This window comes from Ornithorhynchus anatinus, chromosome 2, assembly GCF_004115215.2.
Source record: "Ornithorhynchus anatinus isolate Pmale09 chromosome 2, mOrnAna1.pri.v4, whole genome shotgun sequence".
NCBI classification, from domain to species: Eukaryota; Metazoa; Chordata; class Mammalia; order Monotremata; family Ornithorhynchidae; genus Ornithorhynchus; species Ornithorhynchus anatinus.
Window position 1 is genome coordinate 80,364,918 of NC_041729.1, and position 17,404 is coordinate 80,382,321.

General features: G+C 43.2%; 1 protein-coding gene across 5 annotated transcripts in view; it reads right to left on the reverse strand.

The window, feature by feature from the left end:
- The window catches only part of ADGB (androglobin), a 178,074-nt gene that overhangs the window by 74,200 nt on the left and 86,470 nt on the right, over positions 1-17,404 (reverse strand). For all 5 annotated transcript variants that reach the window (XM_029058720.2, XM_039911155.1, XM_039911153.1 and 2 more), the window contains exons 13-16: positions 10,493-10,637; positions 4,204-4,237; positions 1,971-2,142; positions 240-303 (exon numbers count right to left, since the gene is read on the reverse strand). In XM_029058720.2, coding sequence (XP_028914553.1) covers positions 240-303; positions 1,971-2,142; positions 4,204-4,237; positions 10,493-10,637 — 415 coding nt within the window. The remainder of the gene's footprint in view (positions 1-239; positions 304-1,970; positions 2,143-4,203; positions 4,238-10,492; positions 10,638-17,404) is intronic.

Here is a 17,404-nt window from a genome sequence, read left to right on the forward strand (position 1 = left end):
CAAAATTGGGGAAAGTTAATGGGTTGGAGGAGAAAGAGGGAAAGTGGAGAAGCCAAAATTATCTCCAGACTGAATTAGTACTAGTGTGAGTAGTAAAAGTGGAATTTACTCACTGAACTAGGTGCTGTGAGGAACTCTAAGAGAGGTCTAAGACAAGGAATAAATAAATATACACATGCCATGTAATGGAGGTTTGAGTTCCTTAAGAGCATCAGGTATAAGAATAATGCAAGACTTACTTTAAAATCAGCTTTCTGAAAGGAATAGCAGTATGAATTTGGCTTGTGGAAAACATAGAGATTCCTGAAACGAAAATGATTTATTAGATGTAAGACATTCATTAAAATATAAATTAAAACTATAATTTATTGGATCTAATCAGTGAAACCAGAACTGTCAACTAGATTACAGTATGTCTATATCCAGGGAAGACTCTGCTTTGCCCAACAATATTGTCATTTTAAAAAAGAAGGACATGTCATATGATATTTTAAGTAAATATCCATTAGTATTTATATCTTAGCATGTTTTGCTGGATATTGACATTAAATTAGTAAAGAATTTCTATCAATATTTAAAGAGTATTATTCATTCATTCAATCATATTTATTGAGCAATTACTGTGTGCAAAACATTGTACTAAGTGCCTGAGAGAGCAGAATATAACGGTAAACAGACACATTCCCTGCCCACCACAAAAGGGCAGTGAACTAATTATTAACACCAAAATACCCAACAGAGTGGTTGGCTAAAACAATCAACCCCTGCAACTGCTGAACTAACATTTCACAGTGAGCCAGTCATAAGACTAATGTCACATGGCAATATTCTGTAGCTAAAATGGGTACATTCCATTATTGGCTTAAATTCTCCCCTTTCTAAAAAGAAGAAAATGTATGGCAAGAGTAGTTAACCTTTCTGAGCAGGAGAAGCAAACCAAACAAAAACTCTGAACAGGGAGCATGCAAAGATACAATTTAAATGAACATTAATGGAGATTACTTCACTGTGAATCTAATGGTTTTGCATACCCCTCATGGCATTGTCAGTTTTCATGCATAGTTCTCTAACTCCATCCAGTCAACACATACTGTCATTAAATCACACTGAGTTCCTCATTTGAATGATGCAGGTTGGATGGTCCGATTGGTTGGGGGGAGTTGTCCCCATTGGAGACCTCAAGGCAGAGGAGGGGGTCTGGCCCTCTAATAATTAATTATGGTAGTTGTTAAGCGCTCCCTATGTGCAAGCACTGTTCTAAGCGGTGGGGTAATCAGGTCGTCCCACGTAGGGGTCACGATCTTAATCCCCATTTTACAGACGAGGTCACTGAGGCACAGAAAGTTAAATGGCTTACCCAAGGTCACACAGCAGACAAGTGGCGGAGCCGGAATGAGAACCCACGACCTCTGTACTCTCAAGCCTGGGTTCTTTCCACTAAGCCACGCTGTTTCTCCATGACCCACCCAAAGATGCTTGGCTTCCCTCTACTTCCTCTCCCACCTTGACAGATTTGGGCCACCCGGAGCAATGCACGATAGCAGGGTGTTCAGCAGAGAGCCCCCTGAGCTTAAGGCACTGAGGGAAGGGCAGTTCTACCTAGGATGCCTTGTACCCCCTCCCTGGCTTGAAAACCATATCTGATTTCAAGAAAAGCCAGATATGACTCATCACTGTCATCAGCGGTATTTACTGAGCACTTACTGTGTGCAGGGACTCGATCCATATCAATCAATGGTTTTTATTGAGCATTTAGTGTGCAGAGCACTGCATTTACTAAGCTCTTGAGAAAGTAAAATACAAAAGAGTTGGTAGACAGCATACCTGCCCACAAGGAGCTTTCAAAGGCTGCCCCCTCAGAAAAAATGCTTAGCCGGCTGCATAAACTGAGCAATAACTAATTAAAAAAGAATCAACACTTTCTTATGCAAAAAAACATAAAAAACCAAAACAGAATCCTTGTTTCTTACTGAAAACATGTGCAGAAGTCTTCAAAGTCCAACCAGATTTCCTTGGAAACAGGGATATTTTCTAATTCAATTTCTTCCTGAGATTTTTCCTTGATTGGTCCTGGTTGCAAGTAAAAGTCAGTTGTTTCTGACAACTGAAGCAGGTCATTATTTATATTTTCAGTAAACTCTTCTGCATATAAAAAGAGGATACAATATTGACTCTAAAGTGTTCAAGATTTGCATGTAAAAAAAAATACTTTTTTCTAATATCTTCTCAAACATTTTATCAGGCTTCATATAGAAAATCTACAACAAACAATGAAAAAAAGAAAAACGCCTTCCTATCTACAGTGGTTTGCCAAATAAATTGTGAAATTCTCACTCATTGGTGCAAGACAACCAAATACCTTGAAGAACAGAAACAGTCATAGGAGATCAAATAATGCAAAAGAGTTCATGAGTCCATTCTCCTTTAGAATGTATTTTGCTTCATAAATGTGAAGCAAAAAAAGATAATTCAATCCTTGGTTATATAAACAGAAGATGATATCTATCGTTCATGACTTCAGGGATGGCTCTCGAACTTTGAAGGTAGTCGGTAACCCTAATTTAGGCTTCCCCCAAGGAGAAATGCTCTAGGTTCAGCTGTACCTGGGAACATTTCAGCAGTGCATATGACATCACTACATCCAAGCATAATGCATCTGATGTTATTAATAATAATTATTATACTTGTCAATTGCTTACTATATGCCAAGCACTGTTCTAAGCACTGAGGTAGATACAAGCAAATCAGGGAGGACACAGTCCCTGCCCCACATGGGGCCGACACTCTTACTCCCATCTTACAGATGAAGCAACTGAGGCACAGAGAAGTTAAGAGACTTGCCCAAGGTCACACAGCAACTCCTTGTCCAGTATTCATATGGGCTGTCACCCTACATAGATGCATAAAAACATAGAGTTGTGGCACACAGAGAGGGAATTAACATGAGACTCCATCCTCATGCTACCTTTCTGATGGCTCAGAACCCTACCCAACTGGGAGTGCTGCTTCTCTCATTTCCCTTAGCCCTTCATCCTGGACTCTGGGCCTCCCCAGAGGACCTAGAGAACAGCAGATGGATTCAGGGTTGATGCTGGGAGAAAAACCTGAGATGCCACAGTCAGTGAGAGGAGTAGGCTGATGTGAGGGTGCTTCCCAAGCTAAGAGCTAAAGCTAAGAGCAGGACTAATGATGCACGGCTCTGAAAACACTATATCTCTCTGCAGAGAATGAGCCCTACTAACATTAAATTGGCCCTTACAGTTAATATTGCCCATAAACTGAAATATCTACATTTAAAACTCTTAAAAAATTATCCCTGGTCTGAACAAATAGTATTTAGTTAGCTCCTAATATCTGGAATCTTTCAAATGGCTTTTACACAATTTGGAGATTAAACTAGATTGAAGGTAGTAGTTGCTCTCCCAGTTCAGAGACATTTTACATATTTGATCTCTTTGGGAAATATTCTGCTTTAAGACATATGGATTATTTTGGAAAAGAAAGCCTTTAAAAGAATCAATCACTTTCCAAATTCCCTAATACCACAATTTTCTTTTATGTAGAAATATTTCATACAAAACATGCCATATTATCATCATTATTATTATCAATAGTAACAATGGGTGCTTACTGTGTGCAGAGCACTGTACTAAAATGCTCTGGTGAGTAAAATACAACAGAGTTGCTAGACATGTTCCCTGCCCACAATGAGTTTTACATTATTTAGTCTTGCTCTCAGATATTTATACATTCCTTAAAATGTAAAAGAACATTTTTAGAGAACAATGGAAATATTTTTATAATAACTTCATTTATTTTATTATTTTTATGGCATTTGTTAAGTGTTTACTATGTGCCAAGCACTGCATTAAGTACTGGGGTAGGTACAAGCCAATCAAATTGGACACAGTCCATGTCCCACATGAAACTCCCAGCTTAATCCCCATTTTACAGATACAGAGATAAATGAGGCACCGAGAATTAAGTCATGTAACAGACAAGTGGCAGAGCCCAGGACCTTTTGATGCCAGGCCCGTGCTCTATCCAATAGGCCACACTACTTCTCTTCCCTACTAAGTGTAAAGAACAGTTCATATAGGATTTTTCTAAAGCTTTCATTAAACAGTATTGCATAGAAAACCACTAAATTTGGTGTTTACAGATAAATCCAGGAATAAATATAATATTGGAGCATTCTTTTACCTTTAGTTAATCCATCTTGTGGAGTAAGATAGGCCTATGAAGAGAAAACAATATTTGTAAGTTTCATAAAAATGTATGGATAAAAAATATTACATAGCAGACCTTCTAAATGGTCCAGTTCATTAGTTTACAGTGAAAATCCACCAGTACAGTCTAAACTATGGCTAGGACTGCTTGATACAAAATGTAGAGAATTTAGTTAAAATCCTAGACCCCCTCCAAAATCAGTTTTAAAACTCGTATTTAAAATTAGCTATAATTGGAATAAGGCACCTGCAATTAATACTAGGAAGTTAATGAGAGTATGATTAATACTTTATAAAATAAGAAGGCTATTTGAAAGGGTAAAAACCCAGGAGACTCTAAGAATTCAAACAGTTCTGCCAGAGGCAAGCTGTAATGAAAAGACTTTCTTAATGTCCCACGTTTTAACACTGAACTTCTGTTGATGCTCTAAACTGTAAGCTCCTTGTGGTCAGGGAACAAGTCTACCGATTCTTTTATAGTCTCCTAAATGCATAGCTCAGTGCTTTACATGTCAAGCACTCAATAAATCAATGTCTTGAAGAAAAATGCTAATAAACCAAAGACAGCATATGGACATATATAATGAGAACAGACAAAAATTAGATTTTTGCAAAAACAGGAAAACAGGTGTCACAAATTAATGCTCGCCCTTTTCTTAGGGAAAGAAAAAAGAAGAAAAAATTCAACCAATGCTCCCCTTGTTAATCAAACGATCAGAACTTAATAAAAAGGCTCAGGTGCTTAAAGTGGGCAGGGATTTTAGGGAGATGAGGACTGGGAGGGGACTCGCAGTAGATAGCTACAGGTCAGAAGGCCACCAATATAGGTCTATTGGATATCATATCTGGCAGACAGTTACTCTCCCTGACTACAAAGCCTTACTGAAGATACATCTCCTCCAAGGGACCTTCCCTGCCTAGGGCCTCCTTTCCTCTTCTCCCACTCTCTTCTGCATCACACTGATTTATTCTCTTTATTCATCCCCCCTTCCAGCCCCACAGCACGTGGAGATAGCCAAGCCTGTAAGCACCCTCCCGCTCCCCCCACCCCTTCCTCCTCCCTTCTGCCTCTCCCACCCTCCTCCTCCACTCCAGGGGGTCAACTGTGTATATCTTCATTACCCTATTTACTTTGTTAATGAGATGTACATCACCTTGAATCTATTTATTTGCTATTGTTTTAATGAGATGTTCTTCCCCTTAATTCTATTTATTGCCATTGTTCTTGTCTGTCTGTCTCCCCCGATTAGACTGTAAGCCCGTCAAAGGGCAGGGACTGTCTCTATCTGTTACTGATTTGTACATTTCAGGCGCTTAGTACAGTGCTCTGCACGTAGTAAGCGCTCAATAAATACTAAATACTACTAAAAGGACCTGAGGACAGAGTGCATATCCTTACAGGCCTTCCCCGATTCAGCCCTTTTTTCCTGGCTCCTTTTCCCTTCTGAGTCATCTATGAACTTGGATCTGTGATCTCCGGGCATTTGGTATTCTAGCCTAGTGGAAAAAGTCTGGGCCTGGGAGACAGAAGCCCTAGATTCTACTCCTGACATTTGGTATTTGCTCCACCCTCAACCCCACATCAGTTATACACATATCTACACATTATTTGTGAATTACACATATTACACATATTATGAATTATTTATTCATACCAATGTCTGCCTCCCCCTGTAGACTGTTACTTGTGGGCAGAGAACTTGTCTACGAAGACTGTTTTATTGTACTCTCTCAACAGCTTAGTATAGTGCTCTGTGCACAGTAAAAACTCATACCATTGATTAACTGATTAATATCCTCAATTTGACCATAATGTATGGAGGGAATGTGCCTTGGGCTTCTCCAGTGGTGTCTCCAGGTGTATTTATTCCAACTTCAAGCATACCCACTGAGGAAGAGTTGACAGTTGATGATAACAGTATATACTAAGTGTTTTTTATGTATTTTTATGGTAATCATTAATCCAGGTACTGTACTAAATGCTGAGGTCAACACAAGATAACCAAGCTGAACACAATTTCTGTCCCTCATAGGGTTCACAGTCTAAATTGGAGGGAGAAAGGTTTAATCCCCATTTTACAGATTAGGTAACTGAGGCACAGAGAAGTTAAGTGACTTGCCCAAAGGTCATCTGGCAGGCAAGAATTCTGTCTCCCAGGCCCAGACTCTTTCCACTAGGCTAGGTGTCTTCCCGAAATGCTTACCAAGTGCTTACTAACTGTCACACACTATGCTAAATTCTCGGGTAGATACCAGATGGGTTCACAGTCTAGGCGAGAAAGAGAATAGATATTTTATCCCCATTTCACGGATGAGGAAATAGCTGATCACAGACATGTAATGATCACCAGATGCCTGGTATAGGGGAATAATTCTTCCCTCCACTGGGGAAATCTGTAAAGGGATGGAATCACAGATTTACTCAGTGAGTCACCCTATAACATGGGGGCGTGGATTTTTAACAATCAACAGTCATTACATTATTGAACAGGTAAAAAAGAGTAACCAAATTCAACGACTACTGTTTTACAATTAACCAGTTCCTTTTCTATTCTTTCAAATTCCACTTTTTCCCATTTTTTTCCTCACTTGTTCCACAATCATCTGTTAACTCGACAGTTGAGATCATTTTTCTATGACCAGAAAATTGCTACTTACATGCTGGGAAAATTTAAATACAAATACTGTATAAATAATATTAAGGACATTTAACATATATGACTATCATTCCTTAATCTGACTAAACTTTTCATCTATCCAGTACATTAATACATGTCATTTAGACACTAGCTAGGCACCAGAATCCTGTCCTCAAACCCACAAAGTATTACTGAGAGTTGTATTTTTTTTTTCAGTTTCAGTTTTTCACTTTTCATTCCATATAGGAGTAGCATTCAATATATCAAACACTAATGGCTGGAAGGTTTATTACTACTCATCTCTCACACTCCCTCCCCCTGCAAATCTTCGCTACTGCCCCACAGAGACCTCCGCTCTCTTGATCCCATCCGTCTTTCCAATAGCATCTCTCCTCACCTTGCCGCCCTGTCCTCTCTTCCCACTCTCGACGATCAGGTCTCCGCTCTCAACTCCACCCTCTCTACTCATCTCGACTCTCTCGCCCCCCTTTCCCTCCGCCGCTCTCGCTCCACTAACCCACAGCCCTGGATCACCTCCTCCGTCCGCCTCCTACGCTCCTATGCTCGAGCTGCTGAGCGCTGCTGGCGAAAGTCCAAGCACCGAGCCGACCTCACACACTTCAAATTTATCCTTTCCTGCCTTAACTCTGCCCTCTCCTCCGCCAGGCAAAGCTTCTTCTCCTCCCTCATCGACACCCATGCCCGTCACCCCCGCCGATTGTTCCGGACCTTTAACTCTCTCCTTAGGCCCCCTGTTCCTCCCCCTCCCCCATCTCTCACCCCTAATGATCTGGCCACCTATTTCCTCACGAAAATCAACACGATCAGGTCTGAGCTCCCCAAAGTCACCCCTCCGCCTCTCCCCTCCCCCTCAACAACCCCCTCCCCTACTTTCCCATCCTTCCCTGCAGTATCCTCAGAGGAGATCTCCTCCCTCCTCGCAAGTGCCACCCCCTCCACCTGCGCCTCGGACCCCATTCCCTCTCACCTTCTTAAAACCATCGCCCCTGCCCTCCTCCCTTCCTTAACTTCTATTTTTAACCACTCAATCTCCAAGGGCTCCTTCCCCTCTGCCTTCAAACATGCCCACGTCTCCCCCATCCTAAAAAAACCCACTCTTGACCCCACTTCCCCCTCCAGTTATCGTCCTATCTCCCTACTACCCTTCCTTTCCAAAATCCTAGAACGAGTCGTCTACAATCGATGCCTAGAATTCCTTAACTCCCATTCTCTCCTAGACCCCCTCCAATCTGGCTTCCGTCCCCTCCACTCTACCGAGACTGCTCTCTCTAAGGTCACCCATGACCTCCTTCTTGCCAAATCCAATGGCTCCTACTCCATTCTGATCCTCCTTGACCTCTCTGCTGCCTTTGACATTGTCGACCATCCCCTCCTCCTCCATACCTTATCTCATCTTGGCTTCACGGACTCTGTCCTCTCCTGGTTCTCCTCTTACCTCTCTGGCCGATCATTCTCGGTCTCCTACGCCGGAGCCTCCTCCCCCTCCCATCCTTTAACTGTTGGAGTTCCTCAAGGGTCAGTTCTTGGCCCTCTTCTGTTCTCCATTTACACTCACTCCCTCGGTGAACTCATCCGCTCTCACGGCTTTGACTACCATCTCTACGCAGATGACACGCAGATCTACATCTCCGCCCCTGTCCTCTCCCCCTCCCTTCAGGCTCGCATCTCCTCCTGCCTCCGGGACGTCTCCACCTGGATGTCGGCCCGCCACCTAAAACTCAACATGAGCAAGACTGAGCTCCTCATCTTCCCTCCCAAGCCCGGTCCGCTCCCAGACTTCTCCATCACCGTGGATGGCACGACCATCCTTCCCGTCCCGCAGGCCCGCAATCTCGGTGTCATCCTTGACTCGTCCCTCTCGTTCACCCCACACATCCTATCCGTTACCAAGACCTGCCGGTTTCACCTCTACAATATCGCCAAGATCCGCCCTTTCCTCTCCACCCAAACGGCTACCTTACTGTTACAGGCTCTCGTTATATCCCGGCTAGACTACTGTGTCAGCCTTCTCTCTGACCTCCCTTCCTCCTCTCTCGCCCCGCTCCAGTCTATTCTTCACTCCGCTGCCCGGCTCATCTTCCCGCAGAAACGATCTGGGCATGTCACTCCCCTTCTTAAACAACTCCAGTGGTTGCCTATCGACCTCCGCTCCAAACAAAAACTCCTCACTCTAGGCTTCAAGGCTCTCCATCACCTTGCCCCTTCCTACCTCTCCTCCCTTCTCTCTTTCTACCGCCCACCCCGCACGCTCTGCTCCTCTGCCGCCCACCTCCTCGCCGTCCCTCGGTCTCGCCTATCCCGCCGTCGACCCCTGGGTCACGTCCTCCCGCGGTCCTGGAATGCCCTCCCTCCTCACCTCCGCCAAACTGATTCTCTTTCCCTCTTCAAAACCTTACTTAAAAATCACCTCCTCCAAGAGGCCTTCCCAGACTGAGCTCCTCTTCCCCCTCTACTCCCTCTGCCATCCCCCCTTTACCTCTACACAGCTAAAGCCTCATTTTCCCCTTTTCCCTCTGCTCCTCCACCTCTCCCTTCCCATCCCCACAGCACTGTACTCGTCCGCTCAACTGTATATATTTTCGTTACCCTATTTATTTTGTTAATGAATTGTACATCGCCTTGATTCTATTTAGTTGCCATTGTTTTTACGAGATGTTCTTCCCCTTGACGCTGTTTAGTGCCATTGTTCTTGTCTGTCCGTCTCCCCCGATTAGACTGTAAGCCCGTCAAACGGCAGGGACTGTCTCTATCTGTTGCCGACTTGTTCATCCCAAGCGCTTAGTACAGTGCTCTGCACATAGTAAGCGCTCAATAAATACTATTGAATGAATGAATGAATACTAGCTCTGAGTTAGTACCACTTGCTTATTTTTATGATTAATTTCATTACTGAATAATTTCATTTAGAAATTACTTCTAGTTGTCAAAATACATACACTGAAAAAAGTAGCAGCTTTGTAATGCATGTATTTAAAGAAAAAACCCTGCTAAATGGATTCTTTAGAAACAGCTAGGACAGTTTTTCAAGTACTTTAAGGACTACCAAGTTTCAAATTAAAGTAAACTTTTACAGATGAAATATATAAATTTCTAGAAGCAGATTTATTAAGAGGCAGTATGGCTTACTGGAAAAAGCTGGGGATTGATAATCATGAGAACTGGGTTTTAGTCTGATCTTCACCATTTACCTCCTGTGTGACCTTGGCCACGTCACCAAAATGCTCTATGCCTCAGTTACCTCATCTGTAAAATAGGGATAAAATATCTGTTTTCCTTTCTTCTTAAGACTGTGAGTGAGCCCCATGTGGTACAGGCACTATGCCCAATCTAATGAACATGTATAGACCCCAACATTGCTTGGCTAAAATAATGTACAGAAAAAAGATCTGAATTCCATTACTTTTACTACTAATGGAAAATGCTAACAAGGACAAGAAAGGACATCAGCATGATTTAAAAATGAATAGTCCTTGGGTTGATTTAAATACAGAAATAGTAAACTTGACAAGCATGTTAAATAAAGCCTTTATTCTTAAGGAATAATCCCTTTCTATGCAGCACTTTGTAAAGGCCAAATGTATTTTGAAATACTAAAATCATTACCTGAGAACCATTCTGTCCACTCAAAACCCTCCCAGTCTGGTTCGGATCTATAAGATTGTCCATTATACTTTCATCACTTTCAGTCACAGAAGGTAAACCAGACCGGGGAAGGAGCCCCTTCTTAATAACAGATTTTTCGACACAGCTAAAGAAAGAAAAGAAAATGTGACAAGTTAGTTTACAGTTAACCAGCTTCATAGTTTAACGAACACTTTTTTGTTCTAATCCCAGCTCTGCCACACGTCTGCTGTGTGACCTTGGGCAAGTCTTTTCACTTATTTCATTCATTCATTCATTCAATAGTATTTATTGAGCACTTACTATGTGCAGAGCACTGTACTAAGCGCTTGGAATGAACAAGTCGGCAACAGATAGAGACAGTCCCTGCCGTTTGACGGGCTTACAGTCTAATCGGGAGAGACGGACAGACAAGAACAATGGCAATAAATAGAGTCAAGGGGAAGAACATCTCGTAAAAATAATGGCAACTAAATAGAATCAAGAACTCCAACAGTTAAAGGATGGGAGGGGGAGGAGGCGCCAGCGAAGGAGACCGAGAATGACCGGCCAGAGAGGTAAGAGGAGAACCAGGAGAGGACAGAGTCCGTGAAGCCAAGGTGAAATAAGGTATGGAGGAGGAGGGGATGGTCGACAATGTCAAAGGCAGCAGAGAGGTCAAGGAGGATCAGAATGGAGTAGGAGCCATTGGATTTGGCAAGAAGGAGGTCATGGGTGACCTTAGAGAGAGCAGTCTCGGTAGAGTGGAGGGGACGGAAGCCAGATTGGAGGGGGTCTAGGAGAGAATGGGAGTTAAGGAATTCTAAGCATCGATTGTAGACGACTCGTTCTAGGATTTTGGAAAGGAAGGGTAGTAGGGAGATAGGGCGATAACTGGAGGGGGAAGTGGGGTCAAGAGCGGGTTTTTTTAGGATGGGGGAGACGTGGGCATGTTTGAAGGCAGCGGGGAAGGAGCCATTGGAGATTGAGTGGTTAAAAATAGAAGTTAAGGAAGGGAGGAGGGCAGGGGCCATGGTTTTAATAAGGTGAGAGGGAATGGGGTCCGAGGCGCAGGTGGAGGGGGTGGCACTTGCGAGGAGGGAGGAGATCTCCTCTGAGGATACTGCAGGGAAGGATGGGAAAGTAGGGGAGGGGGTTGTTGGGGGGGAGGGGAGAGGCGGAGGGGTGACTTTGGGGAGCTCAGACCTGATTGTGTTGATTTTCGTGAGGAAATAGGTGGCCAGATCATTGGGGGTGAGAGATGGGGGAGGGGGAGGAACAGGGGGCCTAAGGAGAGAGTTAAAGGTCCGAAAGAATCGGCGGGGGTGACGGGCATGGGTGTCGATGAGGGAGGAGAAGAAGTTTTGCCTGGCGGAGGAGAGGGCAGAGTTAAGGCAGGAAAGAATAAATTTGAAGTGTGTGAGGTCGGCTTGGTGCTTGGACTTTCGCCAGCAGTGCTCAGCAGCTCGAGCATAGGAGCGTAGGAGGCGGACAGAGGAGGTGATCCAGGGCTGTGGGTTAGTGGAGCGAGAGTGGCGGAGGGAAAGGGGGGGCGAGAGAGTTGAGATGAGTAGAGAGGGTGGAGTTGAGGCACTTATTTGTGCCTCAATTACCTAATCTGTAGAAGGGGTATTAAGACTGTGAGTCCCATTGGGGACATGGACTGTGTCCAACCTTATTACCTTGTATCTACCACAAATACTAAAAAAGCACCAGAAAACTTGTTATTGAGCATCAAGATCAAAAACTAGCCAATTCTACATTTCATTACTACAATTCCTGCACATCATTTATAAATATTTGTTAATATGATTATTCTCTATTTCTCTGAACAAGTAATCTGTAGGTATTCAAGCACTTAGCACAGTGCTTTACAAACATTAAGTGCTAAATAAATACAACTGAATGAATTTAAGAATCTATAATTACTTGCTAAACATGCAATGAATATACTTTTAAAGAAATTGTATTTTATTTTCTTATGAGAGCACAACAGTATCTGCTGATCCAGAGGTCACAGAGACAAATTCTGTTGCATGACCACAGGCTGCTCTCTGAATCTTTCCAATTATCTCCCAGTGGCTGCTGCTGATCACAGGGACTCCAAACTAACCAACACTAGAAAAAGCAAACACATGTACATGCCCTATTGGAAAAGGGATATACCATTCAATCAATGGTACTTATTGAGCACTTAATGTGTGCAGAGCACTGTACTAAATGCTTGGGAGAGTACAATACAAAAGATTTGGTCGACGTGCCCTGCCCACAAGGAGCTTAAGGCTAAAATGGGCATCATGGACTGTAGTGTCTACGAAGGTAACTGCCTGGCAGAGTCTGGTGCTGCAATAAAGCACTGATACTATGATATGGTTACTTAAGTGAGTCCCACATGAAAAACAACCTTTAGAACCCTTGGCAGTGTGCTAAGCCCCCCACCAGCCTATTTACTCATTGCCTTCTGGGCTTCAACAGTAACTCAGTTGACAATGATGACAGAGTTTGGGGGGTGCTAAACAAAGCATTAGCACTCTAAGCAATTCCTCCACTCTGAGATGACAGGGCAGGACCAGGGCTCTTCTGACATTTCCTGTGGAAGACTCTATCATCTGAATGGAAGTCCCATGATCATTCAGTCATTGATGAGGCAGCTATGTCATTCGATTTTCCCGGTGCCTGGGCAACCGTATTTAGGAACTGACTGCTCAACCATAATATGAAAAGGACTAGCAAGATGTCCTAACCGTTTTCTGCCTCACCATATCGTTAACTGTTCATCGGAGGAAAGTGTCTGGTGAACTTTAATTTTACACTACAATAAAATACAGAAAATTAATGACGAGAAAATAATGATGGCACCATGGAATCCATTAATGCAATAAGAGTTTATCCCTCAATGCAAATAACGTGACAATGTGTGTCAGTGAAAATTTTTTTTTTAATGGTGTTTGTTAAACGTTTACCATGAGTCAGGCGCTATACTAAGCACTGGGGTAGATACAAAGTAATCAGATTGGATGCAATCCATGCCCCTTATGGGACTCACAGTCTTAATGCCCATTTAACAAATGAGGGATCTAAGGCACAGAGAAGTAAAGGGACTTGCCAAGGTCACACAGCAGACAAATGGCAGAGCTTGGATTAGAATCCAATTCATTCTGACTCCCAGGCCCGTGCTCTATCCACAAGGTGATGTTACTTTCATTCAATAGTATTTATTGAGCGCTTACTATGTGCAGAGCACTGTACTAAGCGCTTGGGATGAACAAGTTGGCAACAGATAGAGACAGTCCCTGCCGTTTGACGGGCTTACAGTCTAATCGGGGGAGACGGACAGACAAGAACAATGGCACTAAACAGCGTCAAAGGGAAGAACATCTCGTAAAAACAATGGCAACTAAATAGAATCAAGGCGATGTACAATTCATTAACAAAATAAATAGGGTAACGAAAATATATACAGTTGAGCGGACGAGTACAGTGCTGTGGGGATGGGAAGGGAGAGGTGGAGGAGCAGAGGGAAAAGGGGAAAATGAGGCTTTAGCTGTGGAGAGGTAAAGGGGGGATGGCAGAGGGAGTAGAGGGGGAAGAGGAGCTCAGTCTGGGAACGCCTCTTGGAGGAGGTGATTTTTAAGTAAGGTTTTGAAGAGGGAAAGAGAATCAGTTTGGCAGAGGTGAGGAGGGAGGGCGTTCCAGGACCGTGGGAGGACGTGACCCAGGGGTCGACGGTGGGATAGGCGAGACCGAGGGACGGTGAGGAGGTGGGCGGCAGAGGAGCGGAACGTGCGGGGTGGGCGGTAGAAAGAGAGAAGGGAGGAGAGGTAGGAAGGGGCAAGGTGATGGAGAGCCTTGAAGCCTAGAGTGAGGAGTTTTTGTTTGGAGCGGAGGTCGATAGGCAACCACTGGAGTTGTTTAAGAAGGGGAGTGACATGCCCAGATCGTTTCTGCAGGAAGATGAGCCGGGCAGCGGAGTGAAGAATAGACTGGAGCGGGGCGAGAGAGGAGGAAGGGAGGTCAGAGAGAAGGCTGACACAGTAGTCTAGCCGGGATATAACGAGAGCCCGTAGCAGTAAGGTAGCCGTTTGGGTGGAGAGGAAAGGGCGGATCTTGGCGATATGGTAGAGGTGAAACCGGCAGGTCTTGGTAACGGATAGGATGTGTGGGGTGAACGAGAGGGACGAGTCAAGGATGACACCGAGATTGCGGGCCTGCGGGACGGGAAGGATGGTCGTGCCATCCACGGTGATGGAGAAGTCTGGGAGCGGACCGGGCTTGGGAGGGAAGATGAGGAGCTCAGTCTTGCTCATGTTGAGTCTTAGGTGGCGGGCCGACATCCAGGTGGAGACGTCCCGGAGGCAGGAGGAGATGCGAGCCTGAAGGGAGGGGGAGAGGACAGGGGCGGAGATGTAGATCTGCGTGTCATCTGCGTAGAGATGGTAGTCAAAGCCGTGAGAGCGGATGAGTTCACCGAGGGAGTGAGTGTAAATGGAGAACAGAAGAGGGCTAAGAACTGACCCTTGAGGAACTCCAACAGTTAAAGGATGGGAGGGGGAGGAGGCTCCAGCGTAGGAGACCGAGAATGATCGGCCAGAGAGGTACTTCTCAGTACCAGAAATGGTACTTCTGAATTGACAGTGTGTGTAGGTTACACTTAGGCCCTTGCAAGCACATCCAATGCAAGGATAGCTTCTCATCTTAAGGATTGTTATCCCTGAAAATGAGTCACCATGCTCTCTCTCACTTTTTGTTGCAGCTCCAATGAAGTATCATCTTATCAAAATTTACAGTGTGAAAAAATACTAATAGAAATGACTCTAATTAGCTACCCCATCTATAAAAATATTTGTCCAGAGCACAGGATAGCATATTTAGTGGAAAATCAATGTATTTATTGTGCATTTACTGTTTGCAAAGCACTCTACTAAGTGCTTAGGAGACTACAATACAACAGAGTTGCTAGACATGTTCCCTGCACATAAGGAGTTCACTGTCTAGAGGTGGAGACAGGCTTTACAGTAAATTAAGGGTATGTACAAAAGTGCTGTGGGGCTTAGGGTTGGGAGGATATTAAGTGCTTAAAAGGTACAGATCCAGGTTCATAGGTGACACAGAAGGGAGAAGTCAGAGAAAAGAGGGTTTAATTGGAGAAGGTCTCCTGGAGGAGATGTGGTTTTGATAAGGCTTTGAAGGTGGAGAGAGTGGTGCTCTGTCATATTTGGAGTGGGAGGGAGTTCCAGGCTAGAGGGAGGATGTGGATGAGGAACTGGTAGCAATTTAGATGAGATCAAGGTACAGTGAGTTGAAGTAGGAAGTAAGTGAGGTAAAGTAAGATGAGATGAGCTGAGTGCTTTAATGCCAACAGTAAGGAGTTTCTGTTTGATGTGGATGGCCAACCACTGGAGATTCTTGAGGAGTGGGAAGACATGGACTGAATTTTTTTTTAGAAAAATGAACCAGGCAGAAGATGGAGTGAAGTATGGACTGGAGTGGGAAAGACAAGAGACAGGATGGTCAGCGAGGAGACTAATGAAGTAGTCAAGGTGAGATATGATAAACTCTTTGATCAACAAAGTAGTAGTTTGGCTTGCGAGGAAAGGGAGGATTTTAGCGATGCTGTGAAGGTAGAACAAACAGGATTTGATGACACTGAATATGTAGGGTGAATTAGAGAGAAGACTTGAAGAGAGTGCCAAAGTTACAGAATTATGAGATATGGAGGGGAATGGTATTAAATATTAAATTAAGTTTAATGAAACTGTTTTCCAAAAAGGTAGACATTTTCCAATAAAAGAAATTTATCTGCATTTTTAGTGATCGGGTTTCAAACATTTCTATGATTTCCTTGGATAGCCACTAGAGGGTAACATACACAAATAGAACATGCGGGGGTCTAATTCTATGTGGGAAAGTGAATAATAAATATGTAAATCCACAGTGCTTAAAACAATTATGGTCTACTCTGATGACTGACTGCTATAAATATAAGTACAATCACTGCTCAGTGCCATCTCCCAATCTTAAGAGCTGAGCCTCTCAGTTTCTCCCAAGAAACCTTCTTTGGCCTTAAACTAAACTGTAGGTGTGCTTAATTGATATTCCAACTTAAATCGTTATAAAGCTAAGAATTATGTTGAAGACAAAAATAACTGTAAAACATTTGTGAACGCTCGTCACTATTTTAATTATTGAACAGCATTCGCCAATTGCATGGTAAAATATAAGGGAAAAATGTGCGTCTGAGATGTCAAGTTTTTTACCACAATCCGAGGTTTAAAAACCAAGGTCAAACAATGTATCTTAATGACTATATCAATTCTGGCAGCAAGACACGAAAGAAAAATGATCACTGCACATTATAAGAAGGGCCCAGTGGCAAACTAACCATCAACTGATATATTCCAGAAGTGCCAAGCAAAACAATCAAGTGTACAGGCATATCCAAAATAAAACTGGATTATATTCCTTGAAGATGTACTATGAATAAAAAACATCCCCATCATAAAACCAAAGACTAAGATGTTATTAATTAGGATGTATGTCAGGATGGTAAAAGGAATGTGATTTCTTTGTGTGCAATTTACCATAATGATAAACATCACATCATTGTTTAACCTTCATTAAATTCAAGTATAAATAACTTCATGATATAAAATAAGTGAGGAGCTGTAATATGACTGTGAGGCTTAGCAGGTGACAAAAGTAGAAGCTTGTTCAGATGACTGTGAACAGGTATAGTGTCTGTTTACTGTTGTATTGCACTTTCTTAAGCAGTTAGTACAGTGCTTTGCACCCAGTAAATGCTCAATAAATATGATTGATTGATTATGGAAGTGGTTTTCAATTTCACTGAAAAATTCATTCATATTAGGCTGATCAGCAGCCTTATTTTCTCCTTAAAGCATCTTGTAGAAGGCT